The sequence below is a fragment of the Myotis brandtii genome, unplaced genomic scaffold (assembly GCF_000412655.1).
Source record: "Myotis brandtii unplaced genomic scaffold, ASM41265v1 scaffold1227, whole genome shotgun sequence".
Lineage (NCBI taxonomy): Eukaryota > Metazoa > Chordata > Mammalia > Chiroptera > Vespertilionidae > Myotis > Myotis brandtii.
The window spans coordinates 142,617-162,270 of record NW_005354280.1 but is presented as its reverse complement, the minus strand read 5'-3'; the positions used below and the strand labels follow the sequence as shown (position 1 = coordinate 162,270).

Below are 19,654 nucleotides of genomic sequence, written 5' to 3'. Positions count from 1 at the left end.
GGATCTTTGCTGGGTTCTGCTCCTTGTGGCTGCTGGCAACCCTTGGAGGTCCTTGGCTTATAGATGCATTGCTCTCATTTCTTGACTGTTGCATTTTACAAGGAGAAACCAGGCTATACCTCCCAAACTGTCTTTGGAAACGCAAGTGTATTGCTTTCAAGCTCTTCTTTCCACCCAGTAGTGGAACATAACTCAGAGACTTCTCTCCCACATTGTATCAAGTATCACGTTTCTTCCAGTGTCCAACACCATGGTCCTCACTTTGAACTGAGATCTCACCTTTAATATTCAAATTTCTAAACAATGACCCTATGAAGTCAATACTTCATTTTAAAGATCAGAAAGGGAGTAACAAAGAGGTTAACCTATCCACATGTGGTAGGCTGAAAATCACACCCCCCAACCCCATATAAGCATTCCTAATCCTCAGAACATATAAATGTTTCCTCGTTGCAGAAGTGACGAAGTTAATGATTTTGAGATGGGATATTGTCTTGGATTATCTGAGTGAGTCCTACATGTAATCGCAAAGGCCCTCAGAAGAGGGAGGAAAGACCAAAGGAGGAAGAAGGCAATGTGATGATGGCAGCAGAGATTGGAGTGATGTGATCACAAAACAAGGGATTCTGGAAGCTTTTAGAAGCTGGAAGAGGCAAGCGATGGATTCTCTCCTAGAGAACCTTCAGCCCTGAGGATATCTTCATTTTATCTGCATATGACTAATTTCTGGCTCCTGACCTCCAGAACTCTAAGAAAATTAATTTCCATTGTCTCAGGACTCTAAATTTTTGGTAATTTGTTATGGCAGCAATAGGCAACTGATATACCAAGTTAATTATTCATTATGGAAGTGTCAGGACAGTTCAAGAAACAATTCCTTTCACCTCCTGTTATTATTTTTGCAAAGTTGTAATAATTTTGAGCTTTGAATTTATCTAGAACATAGCAGCATACAAAGACTTGAACTCCACAAGGCAGACTCTGATAGAAGTTAAAGAAATGTATTTTAATAACCCCAACATTTTTTTTTTAAATCCACATATTTCCACATGGACATACGTGTCTATGATGGAAAGCATAAAGGGAGAAAAATAAGAAGAATAAAATGTAAAATAGGAAGCCATGTCTTTCTCTACATTCATCTCTTTGCTTCTAACTATGTGGAAGGAGCAGCATCCTGGGAGGGGAGGAGCCTGCAATCGGCGGTCTGGGGGTCTCCTGCGAGGGGGGAGAGCACCTTCCTGGACTTGCAGGTGGGGACCCACAGCAGAGAGACAGGTGGCTCACAGCAGAGCTGGGTGTGGAAAGGAGCTCCTAAGGATGAGAAGCACAGCCAAGTGAACAGCACAGGAAACATGAGGCAAAATTCCTTCTATCAAAAGACTCCTAGCGGGAGGTCAGTCCTAAGTGAGGGTTCAGGGGTGGGAGCCATGCTCCAGATGCTCCTCCATGGTCAAGGACCTCAGGGCTAGAACCATTCAAGACCCACATTCTGTTCCCTATAGCATCTATGAATTCTATTTCAACCACATCCCTCTTCCCTTTTGGGAACCTATGAGTGTGCTCGGAGGAGCAATTACTTGTCCAAGAAAACATAAAAGGCAGCTTCTGGCAGGGCAAGTTTCATTCAGGGAATATAGAGAATGAAGTGAACTGGGGCAGTGGTGGAAGCATTTTTAGCACGAAGTGCAGTTCTGGCTCTGCTCTGGACTCATATATATGCAGCCTGTCAAGGTGAGCTTCATGGATGTGTGACTTGTAGGTTTGCTCAAGGATCTGTGCTTAGAGGGTTTAAAGCTCTGTAATGTCATCTTCAAATTCTTCATGATTTTTAAACAATGGGCTTGGTATTTTCTTGTGCCAGACCTTATGAATTATATAACTGGTCCTGATCTGTGTCTTTATTGGAAATAGAAAAACTGTTACCTGGGTTCCTTCAAGGTGAGCAAAGTCATTCATACCAATAATTGGGGTGGAGGCAACCCCCGGCTGGGCGGAGTGTGGAGCTCACCGCGTTCCCGGGTACCTTCGTCCGTGATACAGCAGTGCAGCCATGGCAGAGCCGCAGCCCGCGTCGGGCGGCCTTACCGACCAGGCTGCCCTCGGTTGTTGCTCGGACCCGGACCCCAGCACCAAGGATTTTCTGTTGCAGCAGGCCATGCTACGAATTAAGGATCCTAAGAAGTTTTTGTATTTTTATACTAGAGGTCTTGGAATGACGCTACTCCAAAAATTAGGTTTTCCCACCATGAAATTTTCACTCTATTTCTTGGCTTATGAGGATAAAAATGACATCCCAAAAGATAAAGATGAAAAGGTAGCATGGGTGTTCTCCAGAAAAGCTACACTTGAACTGACACACAGTTGGGGCAGTGAGGAGGATGAGACCCAGAGTTACCACAGCGGCAAATCAGACCCTCGAGGGTTTGGTCACATCAGAATTGCAGTTCCTGATGTACACGGTGCTTGCAAAAGATTTGAAGAACTGGGAGTCAAATTTGTGAAGAAGCCTGACGATGGTAAAATGAAAGGCCTGGCATTTATTCAAGATCCTGATGGCTACTGGATTGAAATTTTGAATCCTAACAAAATGATAACTATTATTTAGGTCTGTGAGAATACTGCTTTGAGATGTCCATAAAGATACTGTGGGAGTTAAAAAAGAGAGACAGGGAGTTTGGATATATTCCGATAACAGAAGCATCGAGGACTGATGGTTCATTGTCTCAATTCAAATTATTCTTAAGTGCATTTCCCTTCCTGTGTCAGCTGTGCTTTTCACCGACCTGATCAGTCCCTCTAGTTTTAAAGTAGTGCTTTGCCTTGTGTCCTTGAATGTGGCTGTGTAACATTAGTTTTTTAGGTAATAATTAGAACAGTTCCCTTCAGAGGTTGCATTTGCCTTTTCCCTCCTAACCTGACTTCTCTACACGTCTACCTTTCAATCATCATTTAAAAACACACACATTTAACATGTTTCCTTCTGGGGTTTCAGTCCTCAGAAATAACGTTTCACAGTGGAAAGTAAAGAGCCCTGAACAAAAACAAAACTTTCTGTGCACTTCAAATAGTATAAAGTGTTTATTTTACAAGAGAGAAGGCACTTTTGGGAGGAACTCAGAATCATGCTGAGGAGGATGCTGACAGAAAGACTAATTTCTTCTTATGTATAAAGTGCTTTTGAAGTTCAAGGACTAACCTCTTTATTTCGGGGATTGGGAGAAGGGTGGGAATATTTTTCCTGGGTTCACAAACACCAGATTAGGCTGTCAACATGCTTTATCTTGTTTAATCCTCCCAACTATCCTGTGAGAAAGAACACAGGGTAGACATGTAAAATAACTCTCATTAATGGAAGGCAATACAAATAGGCACGAGTACTCAAAATTCCTTCATTATTTTTAGCATTCAGATGTACCTCATAAATGAGTACCTCACAGGATGTCCCCGCTAGCCTCCTGTTGTAAAACCTTCAGTGACTTAGCCTTATCCTCTCAGCTCTCGGCCTGAGAACCGCGGTGAGGGAGGGGGCAGTGGAGGAAGGAAGTCTGTAGCCCTCACCTGCTCTGGGGGTGCCCGGTTGTTCTTGTGTGAGTGGTGCTTGTGTTACCTGTGAAGAGCCCTACACTAAGGTCTTTCAGATGCCGGTCGTCATTTAGGATAAATTATGACCAGTGATAACTTAGGTATCAGAAATCAGCTCAGTGGTCTTCTCTGCCATGATTGACATTTTATTTATTTTTAAAAAAACAAACTGATTTAAAAAAAATCTCTTAAGGCCCAGAGAATAAGAGCATCCAATTTGTTTAACTACATTTAGGTTTTCTATAGACTGTGGTGGAAGATCTTTGGGTAGGCCATGCCAACTGTGCTTATACTGCTAGAAGCACTTGACATTTCCTTTCTGGATGGAATGGATTTATGTGAGCAACTCAAACAAATGGCCATACTTATAGACTGAAATAAAATAAGCATTTAAATAAAAAAAATACCAATAATTGGTCCAATAATATGGGCATTTACAACACCATTTCCAAATCTGTCTGCTTCCCTCCATGGGTAGCAACCCTATTGTGCTCTACTTCGTGCCACATCTGGTCTTCTTAGTACCTATACTCAAGCTTAAGCATTGACTAACCCACTTTCTCAATCTAGTGAAGTAAAATGTGTAATCAAAATTTAATCTTTTTGTGGTGATGCAACAGAGAACTAGAACATCTTGTCAACCATGAGAGAGTCAACAGCCTCTCTCCCAGCTGAAAACAATTCCCAGCTTTTGGATCCATCCACCGGTAAGTCTAGGATTAGCTGCCTCTGTCTGGGCCTGGAGAGGGAGAAGGTAGGAAGGCTGGGAGAGAAGGAAGCATCTACTCCCAGGATGCATCTTTATATGTCATGCAATGTAGACTTTCAATCATGCAAGAACCATATGACAAAACAAACAAATAAACAAACAAACAAAAACAGAGAGACTGTGATCATTGGAAGACTTTCTCCAGGCCTCTCCTTCCTCGTTTCCACTTGGCTCCCAATGGTTTATACCCCTTTGGCTTTGTAACTGAGTTTTGTTAATTTCTGAATGAGTAACTTGAGACGCTCCTAAAAGAATAGACTCAAAACCCATATTGTACCATCACCAGCAAGACCCAAGGATACACCAAGTCCTATGTCCAACTTTCTTCTTCCAGAATGACCCTGCAGTCTCCCAATGCACCAGGGAAGGTGATAGACACTGTGTCTGGCTTTTTGGGGGCAAGATTTATGTCATTTAATAAGGACCTTTGGATCCACTACTATAACCCCAAACACCAAATATAGCTTTAGTAATTTTGGTACAAGAGCAAGCACATGGAAGAAAAGGTTTCAACTTGGCAAAATGAAAGCATCCACCAATTTAGGGGAAATATTACTGTCTCTTTAAAGGCAAACAGTTCTTCCACAGGCTCCACCCAATCTATGCTTCCTGGCTCAGTGGTTTAAGAGGCTGTGAACTCTTTTTCTTCACAGTTAAAACAAAAGCACCAGCTGGAAGAGTGTCTTTGGAGAACATTTGAGAACTCATCAACTGGTTGAAAAGAAGGTGAGTCTGGCTGAGAAGCAGCCCTGAGCACTAGAGTTGTTTGGGCAGTAGGTCCATGCAGTGTTCATGGTGTGGGTTCTGGTCCCAGGAAGAACCAGGTTCTGTGCCAGAAGCAGAGAGGGGGTGTAGGGGTGGGGGGAGGAGGGTGCTGTCAGAGGGTAGTGAAGGAGGGTAGGGAGGGGAGTCAGGAGCTTTATTAGTACAACTAGAAGCCTGATCCATGAAATTCGTGCAAGGGGCTTGGCCAACACAGCCCTGACAACCTGCCTCTGCTGGCACTTGCAGCCCGGGCTTCTTCTGGAAGGACGCCCAGAAGGTTGTTTCGTCTAATTAGCATATTATGCTTTTATTATTATAGTTGTTACATGTCTCATATTGAACAGGATACTTTTGTGCTGACTGGTGCACCTTCATGCATTTGCTGCGCTGATACACACTGAGGGCTGCCTGACAAGCCTTCCTTTTCCCTGGACAAGAAATGAGTGTCCCCAAGGCAGGCCTTTAGAGCTTGAAGGCAATGTCGACACCACCCTGTCTAACTCCCCCTTTTTACTGAAAAAGAAGCAGAGTCCCAGAGAGTGTGGTAACTCTAGGTGTTGCTCACATCACTAAGGCCAGAGGAAATCTGCACTGCCGTTTGCTGAATCCTTTTCATCATTCAGTAGAGAGAAGCTCTAACCTGAGTAAGTGTGACATGTGAGGTAAGGCGGGGGTGTCATGAGTAGAGCATGACTATTCTGCAGGAACAATGTATATGAAACCCTCCACTTAATGGCCCTAGTTGCAGGCTTCCTAAAAGTGTTCTGTCTGGAAAGAGTGTGGACTCTCCTCCCTGCCCTCTCTTGATCTAGCTCTGATTCCATGTAATTTTAGAATCCTGGGTCTGAGAAGACACTGAGAGGAGGCAGATGTGTGCAGTGGTTAGGAGGGAAGGTGGTGGTCAGACAGACTTTGAATTTGATGCCCTGCTCTTCCCTATACCTGTTAGCACCTTGGGCAAGTGTCTCAGCATTTTCAAGCCACATCAATGTCTTTATTTTAAAAGTTAGAAGAATAAAATTAGCTTTTTGCAGGCTATTATGGGGGAGTAGGTGAGATAATGTATAAAAAAATTATTAGGGTGCTTGGTATAGAGTGTCAGCCGTGGTTATATTACACACATATCAAATTTTTATTGTTAAAAAATGTTAATTTACTCAAAGATAAACAAACAATACAAGGAAATTCCATGTACCTAGACCAGTGATGGTGAACCTATGACATGCAAACTCATTTTTTTGGTTGATTTTTCTTTGTTAAATGGCATTTAAATATATAAAATAAATATCAAAATTTAAATCTTTGTTTTACTATGGTTGTAAATATCAAAAAATTTCTATATGTGACACAGCACCAAAGTTGTTAGAGTTTTTCAAAATGCTGACACGCCGAGCTCAAAAGGTTCGCCATCACTGACCTAGACCAAGCTTCCACAATTATTAAGTGATTCCAATCTTGTTTCATCTATATACTGACCACTCCCCAGCCACCCCGCATTATTTTGTTTCATTTTATCAGTAAATATTTTAAATCATTAAAAAATATGACCATAATCAGACTTCAAAAGCAAATAGGATTTTTTACAGGTACCAGTTGAGATTGTCTCATAATTTTAAAAAACTGTTTGAAGTTGGATCCAACTAAGATTCATAAATTGCAATTATTTGGTTTCTCTTATGTTTAATTTAATATATAGCTTTCTCACCTTCCCTGTTTCTTTCTGGAAAAATTTTCTGTGTAAGAAGGAGGAGTCTTTTTCCCAAAAGAACTGGGCAGTTTACATTTTGTTGATAAACATTCTCACATGTCATTTCACCTACTCTTCTAGTCCAGTGTTTTGGGTGAAGTTATATTTAAGGGGAGGCTTGATTGACTCAGGTTTGACTATTTGGTGGGAATACATCGTAGGTTCAGCTGAAACTTCCCTCAGAAGGCATATAATGTTTAGTTGTCTCACTTTCTTTGACAGTAATTGACATTAATGATGGCCTAAGTTTCATTATGGGTCAGAAGTGATTGTTAGGTCTCCAAAGGAGGAATGCAGGTGGCCAGAGTGCTGAGGGATTATGAATTTATTGGATCATCCACACATGAGGTGGCTGAGCCTGGATGGCTCCAAGCCCCAGTGGCTGGAGTCAGTGGCTTTTAAAGGATTTTTGGAAGGCTTTTTCTAGATGGAGACTTCTTTATGCATACCGGGAAGGGAGATAATGGAATGTGGTCACCACAAGTGAAATGTGGTCTCAGCAAAGGGAATGTCCATAGTGACATAGCCTGAAAAGCCAGTTCCCAGAGAAGGGGTAGTGATTCAATTACTCAATCAAACCTAACAGTGATGATATCAAATTCTATCATTCTTCCCTTAGTTATTAGATGGAAAAATTGTATAAAGAGAAAGTTCCCACCAACCATTCTCTCATTTCCATGAAGTACAGTGGTATCTGAAAGACAAGATAAATGCTCAATTTTTTCCCTTTATTTGTCAACATTCATAACAAGAAGATGCTTTCCTAGCACACTCCCAAGGGAGCGATTGATTATTTTAAGCAGAAGGCCTTGTTTTGAACTCGTGTATTTTAAGATATCTGAGATACTGTATTTTGATTCATTGGAGTTATTATCGATGCTCACACTGTCCCATCAATGTCCAGTTGCATTCTCTTGAGGTTGGCTCTTAAGTCCTTTCCATGAGATCCCAGTGATTTTTGAGAGCATCCTGGCTTTCTTGTTGTCAAGAGACTGAAGGCTCAACTGAAGCATTTTCGCACCTATTCCTAGAATCAGTAGTTTATTTATAAAACCCTAACTTTTGTAGGAAATGGCATTTGAAAACCACACTCTAAGCACCAAGGGGGGGGGGGTCATTGTCACTGGGATCATATTATCTCTATGCCTTTTCAAGATGGACAAAGACATTATTGCTTTTTTAAGTATCTTGGACCAATTGCTTATATGGTTCATCCACCACACAATACACAATAAGATTTGTTTGCCAGTTGATTTTGGTTTTAGAATTTTAAAATATAATTTTCGGTAATTATGTAAACTACCTACATGGTTTCTAAATCAAATCTATGAAATATTATGTAACCAAGACATCAATTTCCAGCTTCTGTCCTTGTTCCCTCCACTCTGCTTCTCCCATCCCTATGAAAGTAAATTTTTGTTGGTTTAGTTTTCAGAGTATCCTGTTATTGCCTTTTCATATATATGAAAAAGATATGTATTATATTTTATATATGTAGTGCATATTCTTCCTTGTCAGAGAAATAGTAGGTAAACTCTACATTATTTTCTTCACATTGCTTTTCCCACTTAATGATGTATCCTGGAGACCTCTCCATGCTTATATAGAGAGACACATTCCTTTTCAAGGTTGGATAGTCTTTCACTGTGTGAATATATAAGGGGTCCTCAAACTACGGCCGCGGGCCAAATGCGGCCCGCCGAAAACATTTATCTGGCCCACCGGGTGTTTTTGTCACCGCTGCCTGTCCTGCTTAGCAGCCGACTTGTCCGGGGCCCGCAGTGCACATGTGTGGAATGTCTGAGGGACAGTGAACTGGCCCCCTGTTTAAAAAGTTTGAGGACCTCTGTGATAATTCAACCAGTTCCTACTGAATACCATTTCATGGTTTTGGGGTCTTTTTTTATTACAAATAGTGATGCCATAAATAGCCTTATGTGTTATTTTTCTGCATTTTTGTCAGGGTACTTAAGGGATAAGTATTAAAATGGGGGATTAGCAATGAATGAGAAAATGCATATGTACATTGGCAGCACAGTGCTGAATTTCCTTCTGTAGGGTTTGGACTGTTTTTCCATTCTCACCAGCCATGCAGGAGAAGGCCTGCTTCCCTCTTACCTTTACCAACAGATTATGCTGGCAAACATTTGGACTTTTGCCAAACCTGGAGGTGTCAAATAGTATCTCACCTCAGAAATAGAGGTGTAATTTAATTAATATTTTTAGTGACTTTATTTTGTGTTTTGATTTGTCTTTCTGAGTGTATATTAATGTCTTTTGATACATTCAAGGTGCATTTAAATTCAATTTTCTCTGAATATTTATTCCCATCTCTTACTCCATTTTCTATCAAGTTGCTATTATTACTTTCCATACTTTTTAATTTTCTGTGTATAGCAGGAACATTTACCCCCTTTGTTGTAAGCTGAGAAATATTACTGTCCCTAATTTGACATTTTTGTTTTGATTTTTCAAAGGTGTCTTTTGTCCCACATTATCTGTGATATTTTTATGTAATCACACTTATTCATCCTTTTATTCACTCTATTTCAAATCTTATATTTCCTTTACCTCCCGGTTACAAATAAGTTACCCATGTTTTTTTCTTTTATTTATATGCTTTTTTGTAACATTTAAACTTCTAATCTGCTTGCAATTCAAATGGCATGAGGCAATAAATGCAATTTTATCTTTTTTCTTTATGGTTATACAGATATTCCAAACTTGCTTTATCACATCATCTTTGGCCCCTTTGATGTGGTATGCTGTCTTATTGAACCTAACTGTAACATAGTGTAATTGAATTGAATATAAGTGACTAAGGTATGATTAATTTGGTCTGTTTCTGAATTTTCTGATTTTTGTTCACTATTATCTCTATTCATACAACAATACTACACTTCTGTAATCATAGAAATTACAACGCTTGATTCATTGTAAAGCTAGTCCTTTCTCCTTGTCCTTTTTCTCAATGGTGCTGAGTGCTGAATAACTTTCTTTTTTCTTCATCTAAATGAACTTTGTAATCCACCATTTAACTTTATAATACACTATTTTTCACCTGCATAAAAAATTGGTGATGATAAAAGTTTAAATTTACAGTTATATAAAATAATGTTAGAGAAGTATCTACTTTTTCTTCATCCCAAAACTTTATAACCCATTATTTTAACATTATAATCTACTCTTTCTCAGCTACAGGGAAAAAGTGATGATAAAATTTAAATTTTTAGTTATATAAGATCACTTTAGATAATGATCTATTAATTCCAATGTATAAAATGCTTTAAACATGGATCAGTTTTGAATTCAGTCAAATGTCTTGACTGCAATAGGTAATTTTCTACTTCATCTATTAATAATGTGTTGAAACAACAAACTGTGGTATGAATATTTCCAAATGAGACACATCTGTAGCTTTATTTATTGGTCAAATATCTGTTAGACTTTAGGATTAATATCACACTTGATTCAGAGAAAGAATTGAAAGCAGGAATAGCTCACATAACACTGAGATGATTAGCTTTGTAGAGGTTTAAATTAGTTCTCCTATGAAAGCACCTGGACCTTGTATTTTTTTTGTGAGAAAACTTTGCTTTATTATTTCCTTCAGATGAGTAATAGACGATTATAAATTTTCAGGGGTGGAAAGAATGAAGAAAAGAGGTTTGGGAATAGTCCCCACTTACCTAAGTACCCTTTCCCCTTCTCATTCCCTTTCTTAAGCTTGTTGGTACCTGCACCTCAGAGCCTCTTGAAAGAAATGGCTGGCCTTCAGGACAACACTCTGAGGATTGTTCTGGTGGGGAAAACTGGAAGTGGAAAAAGTGCAACAGCAAATACCATCCTTGGGAGAGAAGAATTTGCTTCTAAAATTGCTGCCCATGCTGTTACCAAGGGCTGTCAGAAAGCAGAGCGACAATGGGAGGGGAGGAAGCTTCTTGTCGTGGACACCCCAGGGCTCTTTGACACCAAGGAGACACTGGAGACCACCTGTGAGGAAATCAGCAGGTGTGTCATCTTCTCCTGCCCGGGGCCCCACGCCATCATCCTGGTTCTACAGCTGGGCCGCTACAGTGAGGAGGAGCAGAAAACGGTTACAATGATCAAGGCCATCTTTGGGAGGGCAGCCATGAATCACATGATCGTCTTGTTCACGCGCAAAGATAGTTTGGGTAATCAGACACTGAATGACTTTTTAGCAGGAGCAGATATAAACCTGAAAAACATCATCAAGGAATGTGGGAACCGCTGCTGTGCCTTCAATAACGAGCAAAGGGCAGATGAGGCTGAGAAGAAAGCCCAACTGCAGGTGCTGGTGGAGATGATAGAGGAAATGGTGCAGAGGAACGGAGGGGCTTACTTTTCTGATGCCATCTACGAGGAGGTAGGGAAAAAGCTGCAAAGTAAGGAAGAGGCCTTGAAGATAATCTATGATGATCAATTACGGAAGGAAACTATACTAGCTGAAGAGCAATATGCTGAGGGAAAAATATCACTGCAAGAAGTGGAGGAGAGAAAAAAATCCTCATGGGAGAAGTATAAAGAAAATATTCAAAATGTTAGAGAAGAAGCTGGAAGGAATATATTTGAAGATATTGTAAATGGGATTCGGAATATGCTTTCAAAGATACTGAATATGTTTAGGAAATAATGTAAATTTTATTTTTGTTTCTTAACTTACTATGATTTGTTAATGTGATTAATTGTATTTTCCAAAGATGACTAAAACAATATATTCTATCCCATCCATTTTTCTTATAATCAGTTTCTTTTTCCTTCTGTTGAATTATATGGTTTGTCCCCTTCCTTGAAATTTAATGAACTTTGTGACTGCTTTGACAACTAGTGTATGATTGTGACTTCAAAAGTGAGATAGGGCCCTAGCTGGTTTTGTTCAGTGGGTAGAGCATCAGCATTTGGGCTGAAGGGTCCCTGGTTCGATTCCGGACAAGGGCACATCCCTGGGTTGAGGGCTAGATCCCGAGTGTGGGGCATGCAGGAGGCAGCCCATCAATGATTTATCTCATCAATGATGTTTCTGTCTCTTTCTCCCTCTCCCTTCCTTTCTGAAATCAAAATATTTTTTAAAAAGTGAGGGGAAAATGCATGTTTCTGTCTCTTTCTCCCTCTCCCTTCCTTTCTGAAATCAAAATATTTTTTAAAAAGTGAGATAGGGAAAATGCCTCTTTGCTCCCTAGGGTTTGTGGGCTTGGCACTTGGCCACCATGTGGTGAGGAAGCCCAGGTTTCCCATTGAGAGGCCACATGAAGAGGACTTGAAGTCACTGGCCCACCCCCCTGGCTGGTCTTTCATCTCCAGCAGAACCAACTTGCCAGCTGTGCCCGTGAGGCAACATGGAAGCAGATTCTCCAGCTGCCAACTGAGCCACCTCAGGTGAAGCAGCAAAGAGCAAAGATGGGCCACCCCCCTGCATCCTGCCCAGATTTCAGACTTGTGAGAAAAATAAAGATTGTTGTTGGTTTAAACCACTAGGCTTTGGGATGGTTTGTTATGCTGTGACAGTAACCACCAGCATCTTCCCGGCTCACTCACCACCAATACCCACAAGGCTAACAACCTGAGGAAGTTACAGAATTGGCATAATCAGGCAATAATATATTATGAAGAGTTCACAGACTCAACTTAGGAAAATGCAAATGAGAAATCCTGCCTGTGTCAAGTGTTAGCACCACCGGTGATGCACATTATTTCAGTCCTCGTCTGTGTGCACCTTGTTAGTGAAGCAGCAGGCTTCCCCAGCAAGACACTTCTGTGGTCCATGTGAGGCAGGATAGTAAGAAGCTAGAAAAATTCCTGGACAAATGGAAACTGAGATGAGAAAATTAACTGTTTGGGAGACTTGCAGCCAGCTTATTAATCACAAGACCTTATCTTCCCCAACCAAGGGCACTTGAGAGCAAATGGTTTGTAGGTCTCCTCCCTCACCAGAGACTACATACCTTAAATCACTCTGGTCTGGGAGGTAGAGCAGAAAGAACCAATTCATGCCATTTGTGCCAGCTAAACCCAAGAGCAGATGAAGTCAGGGGAAAAATAACAAAAACCACATTAAAGCCAGACAGACCTAATATAAAATAAAACAGTAAAACAGACCAAAGAATAATCCAAAACTCCCCTATACACTTACCTTAATGCATCAGCACATTAAAAATGCACCTGGACAGCCGATCAGGGGAAAAAAAAAGGATAAAAAGTCCTCAGGACAAAAACTCACCAGAAAAGTGGACAAGCCCAAAATCCAGATTCCTCTCAGTGCCTCCCTGGCATCTGTGCACAAGCCTTGAAGCACAATGCCCTTGGCAGCAGAGGAAATGTCCAGTCTCAGCATTTGGCACTGGCTTTCCCCTTTGTGTTCCCAATGGTTTCCAGGCAGGGCTGTGGGCCTCACTCCCATATGCACTCCGCTGTTGCAGATTATTTCCCCCTTTTACCTGTCTCTGTAGTGATGTGAAGGCCCCTGGGAGAGTTTGTCTGTGAAGACACAAGGCAGAGGATACTGTAGGGAAGATATTTGGGATTACCCAGCAGAATTCGAGGTGGGTTTGAGTTTGTGAGAGTAGAGACACTGAGGGCAGTGCAAGTGTGGGTGGACAGGAGAGCTGTGCTAACCTGGCTCATCTAATCTGGACCAGAGAGCTGACTCCCTGAGACCTGCATGGAACAGAGGAATGACTCTTTACCACATCTTGTATCACCAATTCGCAGCCCACTAAGACTTGTTTGCCCTTTACTTTGATATTGAAATAAAAATGTCCAAACCTCTCCATTTCTTTTTATTTACCTGTGACTTGAAAAGCCTATGCTCACCCTGTCAGTGTGTCAGCCAGTGAGAAAACTCCTCTTTGGAAGTAGACTTTTCGGAGGCCTCAGTGGCTCCTAGGTACTTGAGTCTCTAGTTCAATTTTCCTTGAACTTGTAGAAGCCTCTGCATTCAAGTTGCTGAAGGGTCTGAATGGGGACGCAAAGGAAGATGTCCTTCCGGGGACAGATGAACAGTTCTTAAGTGCTTTGTATTCTTATAGGCACACACCCCAGTGTGTGTGTGTGTGTGTGTGTGTGTGTGTGTGTGTGTGTGTGTGTGTCTGCACTTGGGTGTGTGGTTTTTGCAGAAGGGGTTAGGAATGACAGAGCAGTGTCTTTATTCAATGGGCATATAAGGCAGATGAACAAACATCTGCAAATATTGATTTCCATTAACACAACATGAATGTCCAAGGCATTTATTCATACAATTCACATTCAATTGAAATAAATGGGTCTGGACTGAGGCTTTGTGTTGGCTCTGGCCTTTGATCCCCTGGGAAGACCAGGGATGATTTCAGGACCCCCACGGCAGCCTGAGGTCAGTGGAAAACAGGCAAGAGCATCAACAGCTTAGGCTTCAGTAAGTGAAGAGCCCAGGAAAGAACTCCTGGAGGGCCAGGTCCCATGGGCTGGTTTGTTTTTGAGGGGGTGGGGGGTTTTGGGGGGGGGAGGAGATGGGAGTGGGCAGGAATTTTGTCTTTGGGTTGGTAGGTTACTGCCAGGTGAGGGACACAAGGAAAACCTGTGGGCCTCAGAGGCACAGACACCAGGGAAGAATGTGGTTGTCAGGTAATGGGTCCAAGTCCTACCTAGATACATTCCGTGACTCGGGAGAGGTCTCCTCCACAGCCTGGAACCAGTCTCTGGAGAGCAGTCTCCAGGCTTGAACAGGACGCCCAGCAGCGGGGATGTGTGCAGCTTTCAAGCCATCACCCAGTCCCACAGTGCGCCCAGCAGGCCCCGCCTTCGTCACCCCCACGTGCAGCCAACCAGCCTCTCTGCCACCCATCACAGTTGTTTGTCAGGGGTTGAGAAGGCCGGTGTCTGTGCCAGGTGGTACACTTCGTTGGAGTAGAGGGCATCCCCATGGTCCTGCAGCAGGCGCTCCACCAGCACCACCAGCTCCTGCATCTGGGCCTCCTGCTCCCTGGCCACTGCCCTGTTGTCAAAGAAGCACACTCGGCCCCCGCACTCGGCCACCAGAGCCTGCAGAGCATGGTTGTCAGTGTGGCACACGAAATCCTGCAGAGTCCCCACCCAGGTCCTCCTTTTGCTTGAACAGCACAATGGTGCGAGCAACCACGTTGTCCCCAAACAGGACTTCGAGCGTGCTCTTGGCCTGCTGATCCTGTGCAGTGAAGCAGCCCAGCTGAGTCACCAGGAGCAGAGCGTGGGGCCCAGGCGCTGACAGCAGGTAGCAGCGGGCTCGCTCCTGGCCCCCGGGTCTGTCTTGGGTCTTAGGGAGCTAAAAAGGTCTTGGGTGTCCATGACTTCCATGTGCCACCTGTCCCACCTGCAACTCCCCACCTCACAGGTCCTGATCACTGAAGTGGCTGTGAGTCTGAAGAGGAAGCACCTGTGGCCCAGGATTCTGTTCTCGGTGGCGCTCTTCCCAGCCCTTGTCTTCCCCACCAGGATGAGCCTCAGCTGGGGCTTCTGCAGGGCCTGTGTGGTGTCTTCCGAACCTGGAGGACAAGTGATCTGTGAGCTTCCAAATCTTAAAGCAACTTATCCTGTTTACCTGGATTCCCTGAGGCCTTTGAACAAGAACAACAGTGTCTCAACTCTGCTTTCCCACCAAAGCCTTACTGAGGTCATTGGTCAGAGCTTTCTGAACATCAGGGGATCTTCAGCACCTATTCCTGTCATCTCTGGTTTCACCACATGCATCTGTAGATGCTCAACACCTGGTGGGCTTTACTCTAGAGCAGGGGTGGGGAATCTTTTTTCTGCCAAGGGCTATTTGCATATTTATAACATAACTAGAGGCCTGATGCATGAAATTCATGCAAAGAGCTCTGCCCTCACAGCCCTGGCTGCCTCAGCTGGCCCTCACAGCCCCAGCTTCATCCGGAAGATCCAGATGGTCGTTCTGCTGTTCAGTCTAATTAGCATATTAGCTCTTCATTGTATAGGATTTGGTTAATATAATTCACTTAATATAAATTTATGCTGCTATGAAAAAAGCACCTAGATTTATTGAATTTTGAGTCCTGCCTGCTGTTGCCTTGGCAGGGCCAGATCAAATGATTCAGCAGGTCCTAAACAGCCTGAGGGCAAGATGTTCTCCAACTTTGCTCCAGAGGAAACCCCTTCATAATTCCAGATATGGCCTCACCCATTATCCCTGGTCCCCCACAACCTATGATTTGTCCCTATTTGAGGCTTCAGTGGCCTCTGCCATACTCCTCCCAGATGCCATGGAAGATGGGCAGGCGGAGGCAGTAGGCCTGGGGGTGAAGAGCTGTCTGGTGTCCCAGACACACTGGGTTTGATTCACTGCTCTTTCATGGGTCAGTTATGCCATCTTGGAAGTTGCCAATCAAGTGTTAAACCTTTGTGCAAAAATAGGAATAATAGTAGAGTTGTTTCTCCTGGGGCTGTTGAGAGGATTGAATGAAATCACTTCTTTCTTCCTTCTCTCCCTCTCTCCCTCCTCCTGCCTCCCCTCCCTCGTAATCCTGCTGCATGCTATAAAACTCCTGTTTAACCTTCCATGTTCTCTAACATTCTACCTGGTGTATCACACTCCCTCTAGTGCATGATCTAATACCCTCTACATCCTCTTCTGTGGAGATCACAGTAGGTTATTATCCTCATTTTACACTTGGGGAATGGAGGTCCAGACTAGTCAAGGAAGTTCATATTCTCCCAGCTTGACAGAGGCAGGGACCCAACTAATATGCACATCTTAGGGCTCTTTTTGTTTTACCTGAAACATCTCAGAGACGTGTTTGGGGTTACCTGCTCAGTCCTGAGTTTGCCATTTCCATTATTATCCAGGGCTCATACCAGGAAGCAAGTATGCAGTACACATGTCCTTACCATAGACACTTTCTTCATCTCTTGCCATCTTCTGTTCTCCCATGTTTACCTGAAAGAGTCCCAAACACCATTCATTCATTCTTCAAATAGGTATAACTACCTATGATGTGTCAGCTCAACTCCAAAGAGTTGGTGAAAACACAGTAACAAAGTCATTATTCCTGCTTCCCCTGAACTTCAGAATTGAAGGAAAAACACTGGAAGGGCTGGGCTGGGGTTGGAATGATATTGTGAGAACATTTCATGAGCTTGACTTTGTTTTTTCAGGGATATAAAATCTAAAGGGCAGAAGTGAAATTTTAAGACTCATGCCAGTGAGAAAGTTTTAGACATTAAATTTTCCCTGGTAATTCTATGTGATAAAATCTGTAGATACTTCAATTTCCCAGGAGCTTCAGAAGCCAGGGGAGACTTTGGAAAACCACAAGAACTTGAGAATTTGTTCAGTGAACTAGGGATCCAGTTAGGGTGGATGGCCTGGGAGAGGTACAAGAACAGAACTGGAATTTTTGTCCTGTAAATTGGAAAAGAAACATATGTCCCAGGTGATCTGGAGCCTCTGACAATGCTTTTGGGAAGTAAACTCACTGTCCTGTCTCAATGTGTCTAAATATGATCAGTGTCCTGGAGAGACTGGGACCCTCCCCTCCAACTCCTGACATCTGAGGGTGGATGGCCTGGGAGAGGTACAAGAACAGAACTGGAATTTTTGTCCTGTAAATTGGAAAAGAAACATATGTCCCAGGTGATCTGGAGCCTCTGACAATGCTTTTGGGAAGTAAACTCACTGTCCTGTCTCAATGTGTCTAAATATGATCAGTGTCCTGGAGAGACTGGGACCCTCCCCTCCAACTCCTGACATCCTGCCCCCAAGCTGAGGCTTCTCCAAGTAAAGTGGTTCCAGCCCATCAGTCATCGTTTAACACAATGGAACCTTCTGTGCTCACCGAGTCCCTGTGCACAGTGCACAGTCCCGAGTAAGAAAGTGGGCATCCAGGCTGCAGGAGATACTTGCTGCTGCTCCTGAGCTGCTGTGTGTGAAACTCAGGCATCCTTACACACCTGGGAGTGTGGAGTTACTCTTGCTAGATCCCGCTCCCCTTCCTGGTACCTACTAGAACCAAGGTGTGCACTCAGCGAGCTTCTTACAGGCACTGAATTCTTCCAGGTCCTCACAGCTCCTCCTCTCTGGCCCACACCCTTCCCCTGTTGGTGCTCACCTTTCCTGCAGAATCAGTGACGGGCTCTGAGGCTGGCCCAGAAGCCCCTGACCTACTTCCCAGCACACAGGGAAGTGTCTTACCTCTCTGGACGCCTCAAGGGGTGGGGCCCGGGAGTGACAATTTAAAGAGACAGCAACACTCACCACTGAGGCATTAGAATGGGAAGTTCCCACTGTGAAACACCGCTTTGGGCTGAGGTGATGGGCTGTCACAGAAGGTCTCTGTGACACAACAGCTTGTCCCCCACAGGGGCTATAACCTCATGAGAGAATAGCATGTTAGGTTTCTGAGGCCTGTTTTCACTTTTAGCCTGGATCACTAATTTTAACTCCTTTTGCTTTTAGGTCTTTACCTATAAACTGGCCTCTTGAGAGCCTCCTTCCCTGGGACAGTGCCACCAAGGTGGTCCTAGTGCCAGGATATCACATGAAAATCTCATCTTTCTCAAAGGAAAGGATGGCTTCTCCAACTATCAAAAATGGAACAGCAGGGAGAGTGTGAACACTTTCCTGCAGGGCCTACTCTAGCTATCTCTGTAGGTCTCTCCCCTGAGAGGGTCATGAAAAGGTGAGGAAAATAGCCAGTCGGTCATGAGAAAGGTGAGGAAAATAGCCAGTCACTGTGTGGAGGGAGGGAGGTGGGGAGGATTATGCTGATAGGGGGCCTGACCTGGTTAGGTCATTAACAAGGATGTGGCCATGCCTAACTCACTCACACTCTCTGAGTTGACTTTGCCCATATATAGTGAGGGGTTTCACTTAGTGTGACGTTAATCGCCTGAGGTCTGATTTTCACCCATTCTTGCCAGCTCCTTATCTCTAGTGAAGAACCAACTGTCACTGAACTCCACCTAGATTTCCCCCATCAGCTTTACTGAGATATAATTGACATGTGCCATTGTATAAGTTTAAAGTATACAATGTGTTGATTTGATACATTTATATATTTAAAAATAATCACTACCATAGTGTTTGCTAACACCTGCATTGGGTGCCATAGTTACTATATCTTTTCTGTGGTGAGAACATTAAGATCTACTCTCTTAGCAACATTCAAGTACATAATACAGGATTATTAACTACTAGAGGCCGGTGCACCAATTCATCCATAGGTGGGGTCCAGCCGATCAGGATGGGGGGACCAATCGGGGGCGAGGCCAGCTAGGGGGAGGGGTCATGGGAGTTGGCCAGCCAGCCCTGCCCCGATGAGGGTGGGGGGATAAGGACAGGGCCGGCCAGGAGGAGCATGCTTTCACAGGTGAATTCACCTAAACCTCTACAAATCTGATCATTTCAATGTTATGTGAGCTTTTCCTGATCATAACAAAAGGGAAATCTTTCAGTTCTTTCTCTGAATCAAGTGTGATATTGATCCCAAAGGCTAACAGAGATTTGACCAATAAATAAAGCTACAGATAAGTCTTATTTGGAAATATTCATACCAAAATTTGTTGTTATAACACATCTTATTAAAAGATGATGTAGAAAATTACCTAGTGCAGTCAAGACATTTGACCGAATTCAAAACTGATCCATGTTTTTTTAAAATATATATTTTATTGATTTTTTACAGAGAAGAAGGGAGAGGGATAGAGCTAGAAACATCGATGAGAGAGATCAATCAGCTGCCTCCTGCACGCCCCCCAGTGGGGATGTGCCTGCAACCAAGGTACATGCCCTTGACCGGGATCGA

The 19,654-nt window shown here is 43.2% G+C and overlaps 2 protein-coding genes and 1 pseudogene across 3 annotated transcripts; 2 read left to right on the top strand and 1 right to left on the bottom strand.

The window, feature by feature from the left end:
• The first annotated feature begins 1,959 nt into the window (after window positions 1–1,959).
• On the top strand, window positions 1,960–2,825 carry LOC102239034 (lactoylglutathione lyase). The gene has a single exon (XM_005858896.2). It carries the CDS (start codon window positions 2,054–2,056, stop codon window positions 2,606–2,608), a length of 555 nt encoding a protein of 184 aa, XP_005858958.1. The 5' UTR covers window positions 1,960–2,053; the 3' UTR covers window positions 2,609–2,825.
• A 2,174-nt stretch (window positions 2,826–4,999) lies between these two features.
• On the top strand, window positions 5,000–11,807 carry LOC102238716 (GTPase IMAP family member 7-like). Of its 2 annotated transcripts, XM_014533717.1 has the most exons (3): window positions 5,000–5,080; window positions 5,117–5,118; window positions 10,593–11,807. In XM_014533717.1, exon 3 carries the CDS (start codon window positions 10,630–10,632, stop codon window positions 11,518–11,520), a length of 891 nt encoding a protein of 296 aa, XP_014389203.1. In that variant the 5' UTR covers window positions 5,000–5,080; window positions 5,117–5,118; window positions 10,593–10,629; the 3' UTR covers window positions 11,521–11,807. The 2 variants fall into 2 exon arrangements, with proteins under 2 accessions (XP_014389203.1, XP_005858957.1); XM_005858895.2 differs by lacking the exon at window positions 5,117–5,118 and having other exon boundaries at window positions 5,000–5,082.
• Window positions 11,808–14,151: 2,344 nt separating this feature from the next.
• The window catches only part of LOC102263563, a 79,224-nt pseudogene continuing 73,721 nt past the window's right edge, over window positions 14,152–19,654 (bottom strand).

Coding starts and splice junctions, on each gene's coding strand:
- LOC102238716 (XM_014533717.1), top strand. CDS start 10,630: ATGGCTGGCCTTCAGGACAACACTCTGAGGATTGTTCTGGTGGGGAAA.
- LOC102239034 (XM_005858896.2), top strand. CDS start 2,054: ATGGCAGAGCCGCAGCCCGCGTCGGGCGGCCTTACCGACCAGGCTGCC.